The sequence below is a fragment of the Girardinichthys multiradiatus genome, chromosome 10 (genome assembly GCF_021462225.1).
Source record: "Girardinichthys multiradiatus isolate DD_20200921_A chromosome 10, DD_fGirMul_XY1, whole genome shotgun sequence".
Lineage (NCBI taxonomy): Eukaryota > Metazoa > Chordata > Actinopteri > Cyprinodontiformes > Goodeidae > Girardinichthys > Girardinichthys multiradiatus.
The window spans coordinates 29521303-29538754 of NC_061803.1; the positions used below are offsets into that span (position 1 = coordinate 29521303).

The following is a 17452-nucleotide window of genomic DNA, read 5'->3' on the forward strand; positions in this document are numbered from 1 at the left end:
CAAAATCCTTCTAAACAGCTCATTTTTCTTTCTTGTAAAAAAGGAAAGTAATCTTTTAGCCTTCTAGCAGCATGGAAGGGCACAGCAACAGCTGTGGTACATACTCAGGTCTCTCATTTAAATGATTTTAAAGGCATGAATGGTATGACAGAAATGTGGAAACTGTAATTTTTAAAACCGTGCTTTATCTTGATAGCAGTAACTGACCTATACCTAAATCTGACTAATTTATTTTCCTCTACTTACACCTTTTTCCTGGCCTCTCCTGCAGGATCACTATGACTGGGGCCTCCGAGCTATCAAGTCAGTGTTAGTGGTGGCTGGCTCTTTAAAAAGGGGAGACCCTGGACGAGCCGAGGACCAAGTACTCATGCGAGCTCTGAGAGATTTCAACATTCCAAAGATTGTGACTGAGGACATGCCGGTTTTCATAGGCCTGATAGGGGACCTTTTTCCATCCCTGGAAGTCCCCAGGAGGAGAGACCTGGACTTTGAAAACCATGTAAAGCAGGCCATTCTGGACCTGAAGTTGCAGCCTGAGGACAATTTTATTCTCAAGGTACACACCCAAAACAGTCACCATGCTATATGCTGCAGCTGATTCCTTTTTAATTACAGCTAAAAGAAAATGTTGGTCTTTGAGAACTTTGACACTAAATCATATATGAAGGAAAACGTAATTAGATGCGGTCTGAGATGTACAGTGTTCCCAAATGTAAGTTTCATCTTTAACAACTTTGACAGATATTACAGTTGCAGTGCTTTCATTTAGATATATCCTGGTTCTCTCCAAAAGCTATTTTCCTCATGTCATAATGTTCCACTGAGAAATACACATTAGTGTCAAACAAGACTGCAGCATCTGGATGAATTGGACAAATATTGCCGAAAGCTGCTTGTACGTTGCAACGAGAGTTCAGGTGCCGGAGCTGACGACCTAATTCCAGTCATTATTTCACACACAGATCCAAATACACACACACACACATGCAATGGAAGGAGCTTTGAATCAGAGAAAGGACTATGCCGGACCAAGGGAAATAAGTGCAATCTGCCTCAGGTCAAATAGACACGAGAATCACATAATAACACTCTATCAATAGAGGCGGGTGCTGCACCATGCCACTTAACCCTGACTCTGTGAGAGACAACACAGAAATAAACAAAAAGGAGGAGAGACAGAGCTAGAGAGGAGGGAAATGAAGAGAGAGAGAAAATGGCAGAGTGGTCAGTAACAAGCTTCCACCCCCAGAGCTTGAACTTTTCCTATCTTTGTTTGGATGCCCAACCTTTTGATTTTAGTCGTAGCAGAAGAGACCCAACGTTTTTAGCAATAGCCTGGGCTAGTATTAGGCCTCCCCAGATCAAAGCGCTAATCAGGCTAGGCCTTTGAAAGCACAGAGCCGCCTGCGTTGTAGTTGAATGGGGGAAACGGGTCGATGGCATAGACAATTTAAAGCTATCTGTATGTTTATGAGAAAATGGGGAGTAAACCTTTCTTCTTTTATTATAGTCACTCTCCCTGTGGATGGATGGATGGATGGATGGATGGATGGAAATGTTTATAATGCGACCAAAACAGAGGTCTCATCTTTGTTGTAACTGTCTCATTTCAGACCGAATTACTCTATGAGGTAGAATTCAGTGCAATATTATGAAAATAACTGGTTGTGTGCACAATGTTTAATGTCCCCAGCCATAGTTGTGGGGGATCATTCCATGCCAGAAGATTACACTCCTTGGACCCAGATACATATCCTGGGATTGGTCTACAAACAGGGATAACATGTATAGTACAACTGTTGCACAATTTACTTCTTTCAGTTATAGGCTAAATAGGCCACATGTTTATAAGTGAACAAGGAATTACATAGGAAATTAAAAAGATGTCAGATGACTGGACAATGCCTAAGTTGTGACCCCTGTGAAACTCTGCCTAATGTTGGTGATGCTGCCTGCTACATCTACAAAGCATGCTCTCTGCCTGGTGACCTTCACCTACTGTTTGGACTATCGAATGTGTTGCCAACTTGATGCTGTACTAGATGTGCCAGCTCCTTCCATATTATCTTTTACATACCTATTACTGCACTCTATGTGTACTAAACGGAATCCATATTTAACAATTCTTCCTGAGAATTAACTTTTTTGTGTCAGTAACTATATTTGGATGACTTGTAAGGTTTTTCATAGACTGTATTGTCATTTACATGCACCCATGTATATTGTGTTAATGTAGCGGGTCTGATTCAATCAATGCCCTGTCAACGAGTGACTTTCGAATTTCACATGACTGGCACATTAATTATAGAGTATCATGAGTTTTGACATTTGATGTTTTTAGAAGTCCACTCCTGTCATTTGCTCTTCTTCATGTACAGGATAAGAAGGCACTGTGTTCTACCTCACTGCAGCATTTTGACCTATTACTGTGCATGAAATGATACGATTAAAAAGAATGAACACCACGGTTTTAATGAAATACTGGATTATTGTGGAAAATGACTCCTGGTAATAGGCATTCATTGTCTCTGTCTGTGTCTTAGGTGGTGCAGCTTGAGGAACTGCTGGAAGTCCGCCACTCGGTGTTTGTGATTGGGAATGCGGGCACCGGGAAGAGTCAGGTGATGAGGTCGCTACACCGGACCTATCAGAACATGAAGCGTCGGCCAATGTGGGCAGATCTCAACCCGAAGGCCGTGACCAATGACGAGCTCTTTGGGATCATTAACCCGGCAACCAGAGAGTGGAAAGACGGTGATTACCATGTCCTTCAGAAAGAGGATTTGATTAGCACAAAGTTAATGACATGCCTTGAACACCCTGAATCTGAACTCATCTTCTCACAGGGCTCTTCTCCAGTATAATGCGTGAACTAGCCAACATTAGTCACAGTGGGCCTAAGTGGATTGTTCTGGATGGAGACATTGATCCAATGTGGATTGAGTCACTCAACACAGTAATGGATGACAACAAGGTGTGAGAAAATTGTGTGTATATTTGTGAAGGATGATTTTTGTTTGTTTGTTTGTTTTGTGTTGGCACAAAATGAGCTTTCAACCTGTAAAACTTTAGGTTGAGTCATCACTGAGGGAGAGTAGAAAACTATTTGTTCTGATTGGATCTAATAATACTTGACAGTGTTTGTTTGTATAATGCTAAGTACATTGGTAAGAGCAGATGACATAATCAGTGTTCAAGTGTGTGAACAGAGCAATAGGAAGGTAGTATTTCCAGTGGTATTTTATGGATGCATGCTGTGTAAAAAATCTCCTCTCTTTCTGCTAGGTGCTGACGCTGGCCAGTAATGAGCGCATCCCTCTGAACCCCACCATGAGGCTGGTGTTTGAGATTAGCCACCTTTGTACTGCTACTCCTGCTACCGTATCTAGGGCAGGTACAGCAGCTCGTGAATACCTTTCAATGTTTGCTTTTCTTCAGCTTTTTCAGTTGAATTTGTTATTGATTCTAATGCACAATGAGCTGAAAATACTCTGCCTTGCAGAGATTTTAAGACCTCAATCCGAAATCAAGGTGTATTTTTTTATATGTTTTGTTGCACAATGGGCCTTAATTTGGCAGCAGGCCTAGAGGAAGCCTACTCTACCACTACATGCCACTGTAACTCATTGTATTTTCTTTAGATTTTACCAGATCAACCAACACAAAGTAATGCTTAATTAGGATATCAAAAAAAATGCTTTAAGTTTTTTCTAAAGAACTTAAAACCTGAAAATGGTGTGACACTTCATCAGAAACCCTTCCATAGTCACTGTGGCTGGACAGTTAGGGTCATTGTCCAGCTGGAAGGTGAACCTCCACCCAGTCCCAAGTCTTTGGCAGCCTCTAACATGTTTTCGTAAAAGATTTTCCTGTATTTAGCTCCATCCATCTATGTAAAAAACATTCCCACAGTATGATCCTGCCAACACCATATTTCAACATGGGAATTGTTGGTTTAGATTGATATGCAGTGTTTCACACCACACATAATGTTTTGCATTTATTTCAAAAGATAATATTTCGTTCACGTCTGACCAACATAATTCTTTCACATATTTGTTGTTTCCACTACATGGTTTGTGACAAACCACAAACATGGCTTTCTTTAAAAAGATAACTTACTATTTGCCATTGTTCCATCAATAATATGGAGTGGACTTAGTAGTTGATTAACAGTTGTCATTTTTTGTACACTGCCATTAAATTAAACACAGGCGAACTATATTTACTGTTTATGTGACTTCTGAAGGTAGCTGATGGCACTAGATTTTATTGAGGGGTATCGGAGGAAAGCTAGCAAAGGGAGGATATCTTTGATTTTTATTTGAAAAAGAAAAATAATAACATTGTCTTCATTTTTCCAACACAATTGGGCACCAATTTTTGTTGGTCTATCATATAAAATCTCCATTACAGAACATGTGGTTATGATAAAATGTGAAAACGAATGAATGCTTTTGCACTGTATCCGTATGCTTTAATCACTGCTTGGTCACTCCTCTACCTAGGCATTCTGTATATAAATCCAGCAGACCTAGGGTGGAGCCCGCAGGTGTCCAGCTGGATCGACAGGAGGGATGTGCAATCCGAGAAGGCAAACCTGACCATCCTTTTCGACAAGTATCTTCCCTCCTGCTTGGATGCCCTCAAATCAAGGTACCTACGTTTTCCTGCAGACATGAAAAGTCCTCGCATGTCATGTTGTTAACAAAATGGGGGCTTGTGTTAAGTGGGTGTACTAAACAGGGGGACAAACGGGAAGTGACTCAAAAGAACTGGATGTGATCCTACATTCTGTACAAGTACCATTTGCATTTTTCAACACCTTCATCATCCTTGCTGCTGGAGCAAACAACCGGAAGCTGGGGAGGGATGAATGTATTGTACTTACAAAAATGTCTAAATATGCACCACAGCTCATAAATTTGTCATCTGTTGTTTCGTAAGTACATGATTCAAATTCTTGGGTTTACAGAGCCTTTGTTCATTCTGTGAATTCTGTAAGGTAAGAAAAAAAATCATATTAGATACAGTTCAGCTGAAGTGCATTCTTTCCTGGCTGAGGATCAGAGCAAGTCTTTTGATTCTGTAACTTAATGTTTCTGTCTTTGATCAGGTTCAAGAAGATCATCCCAATTCCTGAGCAGAGTGTGGTCCAGATGCTCTGCTACGTGCTGGAGTGTCTTCTGACGCCAGAAAACACGCCACCAGACTCTTCCAAAGATCTTTATGAGCTCTACTTTGTTTTTGCTGCTATCTGGGCCTTTGGGGGAGCCTTGTTCCAGGACCAGGTACTGTATAGACCTCTGGCCATGTGATAAGCTCTCTAAAAGAGTCCATGAATGCAAAAAAAAAACAGGTTAGCTGAAAGGTTTATTACATTTTTTTACCCATCATAACTCAAAAGAGTTTCTTGGAACAATTTTTAAGTGCCGATGGCTCTTATGGAACTTGACATTGTCTCTATTTATGAAAAGTCATTTGAATGTTATTTTCTTTTGAAGGAATAGCAGTTTTTTCATAAAGGCAGAGATCTCCATCTGAAAATGAAATGGACTGCATTCCCACTCAGAAACACACAGGCTGGCTGAATTTAAATCAGCAGGAAAGCCATGGCAAGCAGTTGCTTAGCAATCCAGTTAGTTCAGTACAGTAAGCGCGTCCATCTAAGTTATGGGATAAAACTGCTTTCCCCTTGGTAAAAATGTACTCCACTTTATTTTCCCATCACAGATGCATTTAAATGCTAAGTGGTTTTATTGACTGGAGAGACAGCGGTGAATGGAGGAGACAGGTATCAAGGGTTGGGAAGAAAGAAAGGAAGGCAGGGAACTGCCAGCCAGCAGGTGATGAGACTTCTTCACTGCCTGACTCACATGGATGGATAGATAGGTCTGCCATCTCTCATTTTCTACCCTTCAGCTGCTATACCTCCATCTATGTTTTGCGACCATTTATTTGTCCTTTGGTTTGTGTTCACACCAGTGTAAATCAAACATCCAGATCCATAGCTGCTGTATGGAAGAGAAAAAGCAGAGAGGAAGTCATTTTACAATATTGACCGCTTGCCTACCCTCTGTGTCTCTCTGTGTGTCTCTCTGTGTGTCCTCTGTGTGAGTGCAGCTGGTCGACTACAGAGTGGAGTTTAGCAAGTGGTGGGTTGCCGAGTTCAAAACCATCAAGTTCCCATCTCAAGGCACCGTGTTCGATTATTACATTGACCCAGAGAGCAAAAAGTTCGAACTATGGTCTAAAATGGTCACCAAATTTGAGATGGATCCAGATATACCTCTTCAGGTAAATCTTACTCTGTCTATATATATATATATGAAGCTATAATTTGTTATCTGTTTGCCCAATTGATCCAGAACAATTACCACCCAGAAGAACCCCTAATACTGTTGAACTCCTTGCAAAAGTATTGAAATTCATTGTCCTTTTCCACATTTGTCATATTACAGTCACAAACTCCAGTGCATTTTACAAGAACTTTATGTGTAGAGCAACTCAACGTATTGTGAAGTGGAAGGATACGAAATAAGGGTCTTAAAAAATCATGAATATCAGAAAACATTTGCCTTTTCTCTGATATTCCTAAATAAATCCAGTGCAACACATTCCCTTCATAACCCATCTGCATACTATGTACAGGCCAACTGTGTGTAATTTAATCTCAGTAGGAATCCAGCTGTTCTGTGAAAGTCTCAGAGGTTTATTTGACCACATAAGTGAACAAAAAGCTTCATGAAGACTAAGGAAGGCGAGTCAAGTTTATTTATATAGCACATTTCAGCAACAAGACTTATTCTTATTTTCTGAGGCAAATGTAAAACTATTACTACTTTTACACATTAACAATGTAATTTTAAAGAGAAAGACTGGGCTGGTAAATAAATATCTTTTTTATCAGCCCAGCCCACGAATGGCTCAAAGGTCACAACAAAAATGGAGAAACACCATGTATAGGAGTGCTAAAATATAGATTGTTTAACACAAACTAAGGTTTAAATTCAAAATGTCTAATATGAAGTGTGAAAGTCAGTTAAATCATTGGTATATAGTGTGCATGAGTGGAGGATGTATGTGAAAGTGTGGCTCGAGCCATCCTTTTTATGGCGTCCTCACAATGTAAAGGCAAGTCATTGTCCCCCCACCTTCATGTGAATCAGGAACAAAACTTGCAAAATTATTTATTTTTTATTTATATACATCCAGATAAAGAGGTTGCAGTCCCAATCTTAGATTTTCTAGGTGTTCTTAAAGGTTTTGATTAAGTTCTTATGTTTTTGTATTACTCCTGTGCGCAGGCATGTCTTGTGCACACCACAGAGACTGTTCGAGTGCGTTACTTTATGGACCGCCTCCTGGAGTGCCGCAGGCCAGTCATGCTGGTTGGGAACGCTGGCACTGGGAAGTCTGTTCTAGTTGGGGATAAACTTGGATCATTAGATGCTGAGAAATACATGGTCAAAAATGTCCCCTTTAACTATTATACCACGTCAGCTATGCTGCAAGGTAGGTATAAGTGGAATATTGTATTCATCTGCAGTAGAACACATAGAAACACTTGTATAAACACATTTGTATTCAGCCCCGTTTACCCCTAAATAAAATCCAGTGCAACCAAGTGCTTTCAGAAATCCTCTAATCAGCACTTACTAGTCCATCACCTGAAATAAAAATGACTGCAAATGTAAGGGGTGACTGCAAACTGACCAAAACATTGCCATCAGCATTATCAGACAAGCTTGTCATTATTCACAGAAGCAGCCAAGATGCCAATTATAATATGGAGGAGCCACAGAGACCCACAGGTCAGGTGGGAGAATCTGTTGATAGGACAACTATTAGTCATAGACTCAACAAATCTCTTTGTTGAAAGAAAGTAATTAGAAACCCTATTTAAAGTTTCCTACAGTTTAGGGGGGCACTGCAAACATGTTGACGAAGGTGTCCTGGTCTGACGAGGCCATAATTGACATGTTGGCCTACATGTGGACTAACACCGCATATCATCCTGAACACACCATCTGCATGACAGCATGATGCTGTGAGGATGTTTTGAACAGCAGAGTCAGAGAAACTAGTCAGATTTGAAAGGAATATGGTTACCCAGTGTGACTGTCCACACTAAAGTCAGTTTTGCAGCAGCATAGGCTGTGATGTTGCAGACTAAAGAAAAAGACTATGCTCCACAATCAACACATTTAAATATGACTAAAATTTGGACACTTGGACATCTAAAATGCTTTATGGAAAATGTTTTATGGTCACACAAGCCAGAGATTGAGCTGTTTGGTCACAATGACAAGAAGTATAATAGGTTTTTCTTTTCAAATCTAAGAACACTATGAACTGTGGAGATTAGAGAAAAATCAAAGCAAAGCAAATTCAAACTTATGTTGTCTGTGTGTAATCATTTCACGCTGAATTAATGGATAAACTAAATACTTAAAGGGCAAACAATAATTATATTCATGCTCCGGATGAGTTTATGTAAATCTCTGACTGGACCTGTTTGCTGTGATGGTGGATCTTGAATTATGCTAAATTAAAATTCAGTCAGGAAACAGAGCTTAATATGGTATGAAGAAGACTAACACATGCAAACTGATAATGAACAAAGACTACTGAGGAGCCCAGAAACTGACAGCAGGTAATCAGGGGGGTGAACAGAACATGTAGAGGAAGTAGGTAGATAACACAAGCAGGAGTTCAAGTAACTGGGGAGCACAAGAAGACATATTTTTAAGAAGACAAGAATGGTTTAATAGGAAGCAAATCTCATAAATAACAACTGATTATTATTGCTCTTTTCACAAAATATTTCTTTTTCATTTAAAAGCAGTAAAAAGTGCTGTGATGATTTTGAACCAGGCTAGCTGTGTCTTATTTATTGTGCAATGCTTATAAAAAGTGTATTAATAGAGATGTTGATGTCCATACCATAAGATCTATATTTGGCCTACACTTGTGTTTCCAATGTTTTAGTTGTAAAGGCACAGCATAAAAAAATTACTTGATCTTCTCTACATTTTGATTCTTTATTTAGGTGTGCACTGTTTATTGTGTGTGATTCATTTTGATAAGCCACAAAAAGTAAAGCCAGAAGACAAAAAGAAAAGGGCATTCTGTAAAGTCTTAATTTCCCACGCAGATGTGCTGGAAAAGCCCCTGGAGAAAAAAGCAGGGCGCAACTACGGCCCTCCTGGCAGCAGAAGACTGATCTACTTCATAGACGACATGAATATGCCTGAGGTGGATGCATTTGGCACGGTGCAACCTCACACACTCATCCGCCAACACATGGACTACAACCATTGGTAAGAGCAAGTCATTTAGCATTCATATATTCAAGTCATCATATGCATACGTAAGCTTAATCACACACCAGAGCTGTTGGAAATAGGGATATTTAACATTGTATCATGGTAAAAAGAAAATATACCCTCGGTCAATTGTAGGGCTTTACATATTAGGGCACAAAAATTATCTATCAGGTGTTAAAATCTAACCTGAAGTGTGCATGAATGTATTATGATTTCCACTATGTCATTGTTTAATAAAATCTGTGTGGAAAAACTAAGTGTACTCCATGATTCAGAAAATTGTAGACAATTTCTAGTTGTTTTTATACTTTATCAGCCACTCAAAATGTTATTGAGAAATTTTGACCTGCCCTGCTTTGTAGTGCTGGTCCAGTTATTTGAGGTTGGCAAAAATTAGCTTTTGCACAACTCAACATTTTAATCAGTCCTGCAATGTGGGACAGGTTTTAATTGTCAGAGAGATGGCCTCACATTTGAATCTGGAATATTGTCTTTTACAGAGATTATGATTAACACAGTGACATCAAGGTGCCCAGGTCACGTGGCTGCAGAAAAAGCTTATGTCATCATGCCTAGACCACATTGCATGACAGCTGATGTTTTCCTCAATCTTTTTCTAATTGACCTGTCATGAACTTTAATATTTAACACGTTTAGCAGAGGCCTGCAGAGTGCCAGATAGAACTGGAGAGGATTTTTCAAATTTTTCTGAACATCGCACAGTCTGACCCGGAGGTGATGTTGCAGGACATCAACTACTGAAAAGATTGGCAGCTCCTTAAATGTTTTACACTTTCTTTCGTACTTACAATAGAATGAAGGACATTTGCTCCTATTTGGAAATGTTCTAACCATTCTCAGAACAATGGTCACCAACAGGTGCTTCTTTAAAATATTTGCAAATGTCTTTTCCCTTTGATATTGAGTTACCATGCTTTGGAGGACCAGGAGAGTCAGTGAAAAAGAAATACAACAATTTCAAATTTAACAAAATGATACAATTAGAAATCCAATTTGAAAAGAGTTTTGTAATTGCACATATTAAATTGAATTACTAAAGAGGAATTGTAAATTGTATTTATTAATCCATTATTAAAAACTGCAATTTGAAAATGTATTTTCAAATCTTATTTCTAAATGGACATTTAAAAAACACAATTCCAAAATCTGATTATAAATACCTTTCCTTATCAAACATTTAAAAAGGTAATTTCTTTTTCACCTTGCATTTTCCAATCCTTTTTACAATTGCATTTTCTTTTTACTTTACCATCTCCATTTAGCATTTTGATGACCCTTCTGGTGCCTGAGCACACTGAAAACCAACTTAAACCAAGGAGTTGCTAATCTGATGTAAGCGGCTCTCTCATTGGTTAGATAGTCAACAATGTTGATCCAAATGTTGCTATCTAATCAATGAGAGAGCCGGTTACATCCAAGGTTACAACCACGCACCTGCATACACCAGACCAGCAAACTGCTTTATAGAGATGATCACAATCACCGGGGATCAGTTATTTAAGTCTTTGACAGCTTTTCCATTCTGGATCCAATAAATAATGGCATTGTGGAATCTGATGTACATTGGAGTCATGAATGACATTCCACTCAATGATCGCTGGACCCTGTACGACTGAGTGAATATAGATAATGGATGTATAATACAATTAATAATAATGATAATAATGAGAAGAAGAAATGGTATTTTCTATTTTAACGAAAATGCTTATGTCAGACAAAGGGTATATTATGTTAGAGAATAATGATTTATTTACAGTCTAAGCTGCTGATAGATGCACCTCTTCAATATTTGTGAAAATGCCCTCCATTCAGTATTCAGGGAGCTCCCCGCATTAGTATCGATATGCTACAACTTTTATGAGTGTCAAAAGTTATACATGAAAGGAGGCCTGTGTGATTACCTCTAAAAAGGATTTCGTTGCCCATCTCTCTGACACAGTGAGGCCATTCTGAACATGATTCCACTGTGTCAGAAACTGGCTGACTGGATTAGACACGGTCAGCCCATTAAAGATATGCTTGGAGGATTTCAGGTATGAAATTGAGAGGAAGAAGGTTGCCTCCGAGGCACGCCAGCTTAAGTAGGAGCTGAGGCGTCCATATCGGGAAAAAGTACAGGGGAGAAGTCTGTGTGTGAGCACGTTTGTGTTTATGTGCCTACAAAGCAGATGAATAATGATTTTCTTTTCTCCCTGTGTGTGTTCTGCAGGTATGACCGTAATAAGCTGCTTTTGAAAGAAATACACAACATTCAATACGTTTCCTGCATGAACCCCAGGGCTGGCAGCTTCACCATTAATCCCAGGCTGCAGGTAGACAAACACATTCAGGATACTTTCCCAGAACATGGTGTACCAAGGGTTACGCAACAAATTGACAAGGTTACATTTACTAAATTTCAGCTTGCACATGTGTAATAATAGGCAGGGTAAAAATATAATTTACTTAAAAAATATAATGTCAATATTAATTAGAGCATTGCCATAATTACTTTTTTTCCATTTAGAAAAAAGGGAAGTTATTATGTATTCACATCTTTGTGAATTTAATAAAACTATTTCTTAGGATACATGTACATGTACTTACTTAATTGTTAAAAAAAACTATATTGTTGTATCTCATAGTGGACATTGCTGCAGGCTTTACTGCAAGCTTTATGAAAAAACAATTTTGTCTTGTTTTTTCTTATTATTTTTTGATGATCTGCTCTGCCACCATCTGATTGGTGAACAAAGGAACAATGTGAAATAGCCTGTGACATTTTTAGTCTGGGCTGTTTGAATGTAAACACAGGTAAACACATTACCTGGCCACTTCATTATTTACACCTGTTCAATTGCTCTTTAACACAGATAATGAATCTGTTAGGATGTGCCTGTGTTAGGTGTTTGTTTTTTTGAGTTCCCTTCTTGTCTGTTTCTTGGTATTTTACTGTTTAGATTCTTTAGATGCTGTAATTTTAGTTCATTGATTGTACATTACGTTCATGGTTCATTCTTGTGCCTTGTTACATTCAGCTATTTCTGTTACAGCCCTGGACTTCTTCATGTTCCTGCTCATCTGTGTTAATTAGCCTCCCTCCTCCAGTTGCTCAGCATTCTCCTTGCCACAGCTTGTCCACATTTAATCTGATTAGCTGCTCTGGTTCATTGGTCATTTCTCCTCCTTGCCTTTGTTTATTAGCTGCTTGTTTTTATAGTTCATCTTTGAATTATACCGTTTGCCTGCCTGTCCCATGCCAGTTACTCTGCTGATCTTCAGTGTACGTCTCCGTGTTGTTTACAAGTTTAGTTGTTATTAAATGTTGATAAAGAAACGATCCATTGTCTCAGGTATTTGCAGTTTAAGCTACTGCTGGTGGTGTAATGGTGTGGGGAATATTTTCTTGGCACACTTTGGGCTCCTTAGTTACAATTGAACATTGCCTGCCTGAGTCTTCTTGTTGACCATTTCCATTCCTTTATGACCATAATGTACCCATCTTGTGATAGCTACTTCCAGCACAATAGTGCTCCAAATCACAAAGCTCAAATAATTTCAAAATGGTTTCTTGAACATGATGATGATGTGTTTACTGTACTCCAATGGCATTCACAGTAAACACATCTAAATCCAATAAAGCACCTGTGAGATGTGGTTGAGTGGGCGATTCTCCTCATGGACGTGCAGTCAAAAAATCTGCCACACCTGTGTGTACTGTGTAACAACATTACAATGATTGGATATAAAGATGTGAGGTGGAATCTGTGGATGAGTCTGATTGGTTTCCAGGGAGATGGGCAGTGGAGTCTGATGGGTCAGACCTCAAACCCTCCTTTTGTAGAAATAAAACCGTACTTCATTCCTGCCTTAGGTTAATCTGGATCTCTACTGGTCAATCTGTACTGTACTTCAGATTAATTGACGTCAACAACTTTATGGTATAAGGCACAGAGTCTTAGCCAAAGTGAGCCTATATCAATTTTGTTCAAAATCATGTCATGCACAAAGCAGCTGACCGCTGCTCTTTATCTTCCAAACCCATATCCATCTCACTGCAAGTATGCACACACCCCTATCTCCTTACAAGACAAAATTGTCCACTTTAACAGACCTCAACTGACTTTTTCATTGCTGAGTAGTAGTGTTGAATCTGTGCCAAAAAGACTTATTGGCAGTTTTAAAGAAAAAAATGGGTCCGACCAGGTACTAGCAAGGTGCACCTACACTAAAAAAAAGAGCATTTGGGCTAAAGTTCATGTTTGGAACTTATTTATATTGATATCACCTAATTCTTCTGGTTTAGTGATGACGACCTGCTTTTATGGGTTTAATTAAGTTAATTAAACCCATTTACATGTGAAAGTATCTTTTTACTTTCAGTACAAGTGAACCAGTTACGTTTAATGCAGCTTTAGTATCCTATCACTCTAAAAAGAAACGAGTTGATCCAACTTCAATAAAATGCTTTAAGTGGTGAGATTGAATTAAGTTTATCCTAGTAAATTTATTAAGTTTGTTCAACTTAAAGATTTAAGTTAAACTTAAATAATTTCATCATTTCTTATTAAAACCCAACTCAAAATATTAGGTTGTTCCAAAATAAAAAACATAATTATCCTAAAGTACATTATCACTCATGCATGAAAATACAGCTTGAATGTATATCAAGCTGTATTTCAAGCTGCTCTCTATTTACTAGGCCACCACTCCCCTAAGAATTTAAACGGGAAGTACTCAGGCTGTCACACTGCTACATCATGCTCTTTCTCACCTTGGAAAGGCCTGGCAGCACTGCGAGAATCCGGTTTTTTGATGTCTTCAGTACCTTTAAACAGCATAAGACCACTGCGTCTGAAGGACAAACTGGGGAGGATGGAGTGGACCATCAGCTGTCAGAATGGATCCTGGACTACCTTACAAACCAGCCACAATATGTGAGAGCGCATGACTTTGTGTCTGACCTGCAGTGTGGGTGCTGATGACTAATGACTCTGTGATTGTTGGGCTGATCACTGATGACGATGATGCGGAAAACAAGGGACTTACAGTATGCAGAACTTTGTACTAGTGTCAGTGAAACCACCCCCTGATCATTGCAGGGAAAACCAAGGAGATAGTGGTAGACATTTGCAAACAGTGGTCTGCTGTCCCCACACCAGTGAACATTCAGGGAATGGACATTGAGAGAGTGGATTCTTATAAGTACCTAGATGTTCACCTGAAGAACAAAGTGGACTGGACTCAACACAGATGCACTGTACAGAAAGGCTCAGAGCAGACTCTACATCCTGAGGAGACAACAGTCTTTTGGAGTGAGAGGGCCACATCTGATGACCTTTTATGACTGTTGTGGCATCACCTATTCTGTATGGTGTGGTCTGCTGGAGCAGCAGCATCAAAGACAGGGAGAGAAAGAAGTTGTAGTCTTGAGGAAGCCCAACTCTGTCCTGGGCTGTCCTCTGGACTCACTGCAGGAGGTGGGTGACAGAAGGGTCCTGGCAAAACTATAATTCATGCTGGACCATGAGTCACAGCCCCTGCAGGATGACCTGTCAGCTCTCGAGAGCAGCTTTAGTAACAGATTGCTCCACCCCCAGTGTGTGAAGGAAAGATTCCACAGGTCCTTCCTTCCTGCTGCTGTCAGGCTGTAAAGTGGACAACTCTGAATCTATGTTTACCTCTGCCATAGACTCTTATTTTACATAGTGTTTATAGCTATTATTTATATAGTCATGTATTATTGTATTGTAATTCTTGTTTTATATTCATTATGATTATTTTATTTAAACCACTTGTTGTTTTTCCTATACTTTCGTTTGTCATTTTGCTCGTAATAGTTCTGACCAACATGCAGAGAAACACTCAGAAGTGGAAACTGGATAAATTGGGAAGGTTTATTTGCTTAAACAAGTGAAAATGAGAACTGTTCTGGAACAGGTAGATTGCCAACTGTACGGGAAGAAGAAGAAGAAGCAAGGGAATCAAAATGCTGAAATAAACCAGGGGCAAATAAATCAAAACACTACTCTTAATGTGGTAACTGTAACTTAAGTAAAGGCCTACTATGTTGAAGTAATCTAACCGCCGGAGGAATTTGGAGTCTGAGCGGTCAGCACAGAATTTTCTCTGGAACTGCTTGAGAGGCTTGTGAAAGACGGTTTGGAGTTCAGGAAAGTAGTACTTGTGTTGGAGGGTGAACAGGTTACGTTTATGCCTTGGTCTGGATGTCGGTGAAGTAGGAAGCTGCCAGTTGGTCTTTGTCCAGATGAAGGAAACAGGAATTTGGAATCTCAACCCACGACCACAGGAATGCTTTCTCCAGAAGTCGGTATTCCAAATAAGCAAAACGATGCAGAGAGCAAGTCTGGCATCAGCAAGGGTTATCCAAAGTTCAGGTAAACAGCCTGCGAAGGAGCACATACGAAGGTTACATAGAGCAAAGAACAAAGCAAGGATTAATTGTGGCTTGAGGTTGTACCACTGAAGGCAAACACTCTGGCACTGAAGTGCTGGCAGCCTCCTGCTTAAGTACACCTCCAAGCAATCAGCAGATCAGTTGCACCTGTCACCCAGCACACCTGAGAACTCCAGCACCATCTGAGAAGTTAACATAGTAACAAAAGAAAAAGCACACACACACACACTATACTCCAGATCCAAATAAAGGTTTCTGATTCACATGTTTGCAAGGCTCACTCAAAATCCAGATCTAAATCCAATTGAAAATTCATGGTCACAAACATTCTCCATTGAATCTGACTAAGCTTGAGATATGTTACAAATAGGAATGGAAAAGAATTTAGGTCTCTAGATGAACATAGCTGGTAAAAATATACCACAAAACACATGGAAATGTACTCCATGCATTTCAGATTTGTAAAATATTTTGAAAATGGTGTCTCATTTGTCTTTAACTTGTCAGCTAAGTACTACTTTGTGTCAGTGTATTACATAAAGTTTTTTGTTTTTTTTGTAATGTGAAAATGTCAAACTGTTCAAGAGATAAAAATTGTTTTTAGCCTTCTATTGCAATGAAAATCATTCTTTTAGCTTACTCTTTTTGGAAAAGCTTCACTAGCACAAATGGCATTATAAAACTTTACTGAGAGAAACAGATAGCCTCTACATCTGTAAGGTCATTCAGGCAAAGCTGAATACATTTTTATTTCCTTAAGTAAATATAAATTTTAAATAATGTAATAAGTAAATAATAATAAGAAGGTTAACTTTCCAACAACATTTACTCCATCTTTGCACTCTCCCACAAAACCAAAGGTCTATGTTATTGTCAGAACAGTGGTATGCCTCCCCTATGTGTACTATAAGAGGTGTGGCACAGGATATTGTAAAGAGAGGAATGTGTTGCAGATGTGAAAAAAAGGTAGGATATATTCAGCGGGGGATGTGTGAGACAGAAGACGCATCAAGCATTGGCCCTTGCTTCTTACTGACAGTTTCACACTGTCAAGGCAACAGGCAGTAGACTGGGAGCAAAACAGTTTCACATGTGGATTGTTTAACTACAGAGACCACAGGTTCTCCCCTGACTCACTTTCTCTTCTCAGAATAAATCAGAATAATGCTTTTATTCATTGAAATACCAGAATCATATCCACAGTGGACTCAGGTCAGGGGTGTTTTTAACACGTGTGGAGTGAACAGAAAATGTCTGCACTCCCTGTGTTTTTGTACCTTTTGCCCAAAATCAACAGATAACATATAATAAATTCTACCTGTCATTCACTCACAAATAATATTGGCAGACAGACCATGGGCTCATGTTTAAAAACTTTCTATTAAAAAACATGAAATTATCACAGCACTATATAGGCAGTATTTTTCATTTTCTGATTTGAAAAGGTTTGATGTGCATATTGCTCTAGTTTTTGACATTTCCATCAATGATATAATGACTAAGGTATCACACATCTGCACAAAACAAAGGCTAGACTGAAACAGATCATTAATGAGCTGTAGAGGAGTCATTGTTGCTGCTCATCAATCTGGTAGGGGCTACAAGGCAATTTTCAATCTATCTTATGAAAGCTCTCTCATAATAGGAAAACATTGAAATAATTTGCCAATCCTCACACAAATCCCAATAAAAACACCTAAAG

The 17452-nt window shown here is 39.1% G+C and overlaps 1 protein-coding gene across 1 annotated transcript in view; it reads left to right on the top strand.

Moving 5' to 3' along the window:
• dnah9 (dynein, axonemal, heavy chain 9) overlaps window positions 1-17452 on the top strand; it is a 274955-nt gene that overhangs the window by 93360 nt on the left and 164143 nt on the right. The window contains exons 37-46 of the mRNA XM_047377712.1: window positions 272-559; window positions 2547-2757; window positions 2850-2977; window positions 3289-3397; window positions 4512-4659; window positions 5120-5294; window positions 6127-6300; window positions 7311-7518; window positions 9161-9326; window positions 11563-11665. Of these exons, the coding sequence (XP_047233668.1) occupies window positions 272-559; window positions 2547-2757; window positions 2850-2977; window positions 3289-3397; window positions 4512-4659; window positions 5120-5294; window positions 6127-6300; window positions 7311-7518; window positions 9161-9326; window positions 11563-11665 (1710 nt within the window). The remainder of the gene's footprint in view (window positions 1-271; window positions 560-2546; window positions 2758-2849; window positions 2978-3288; window positions 3398-4511; window positions 4660-5119; window positions 5295-6126; window positions 6301-7310; window positions 7519-9160; window positions 9327-11562; window positions 11666-17452) is intronic.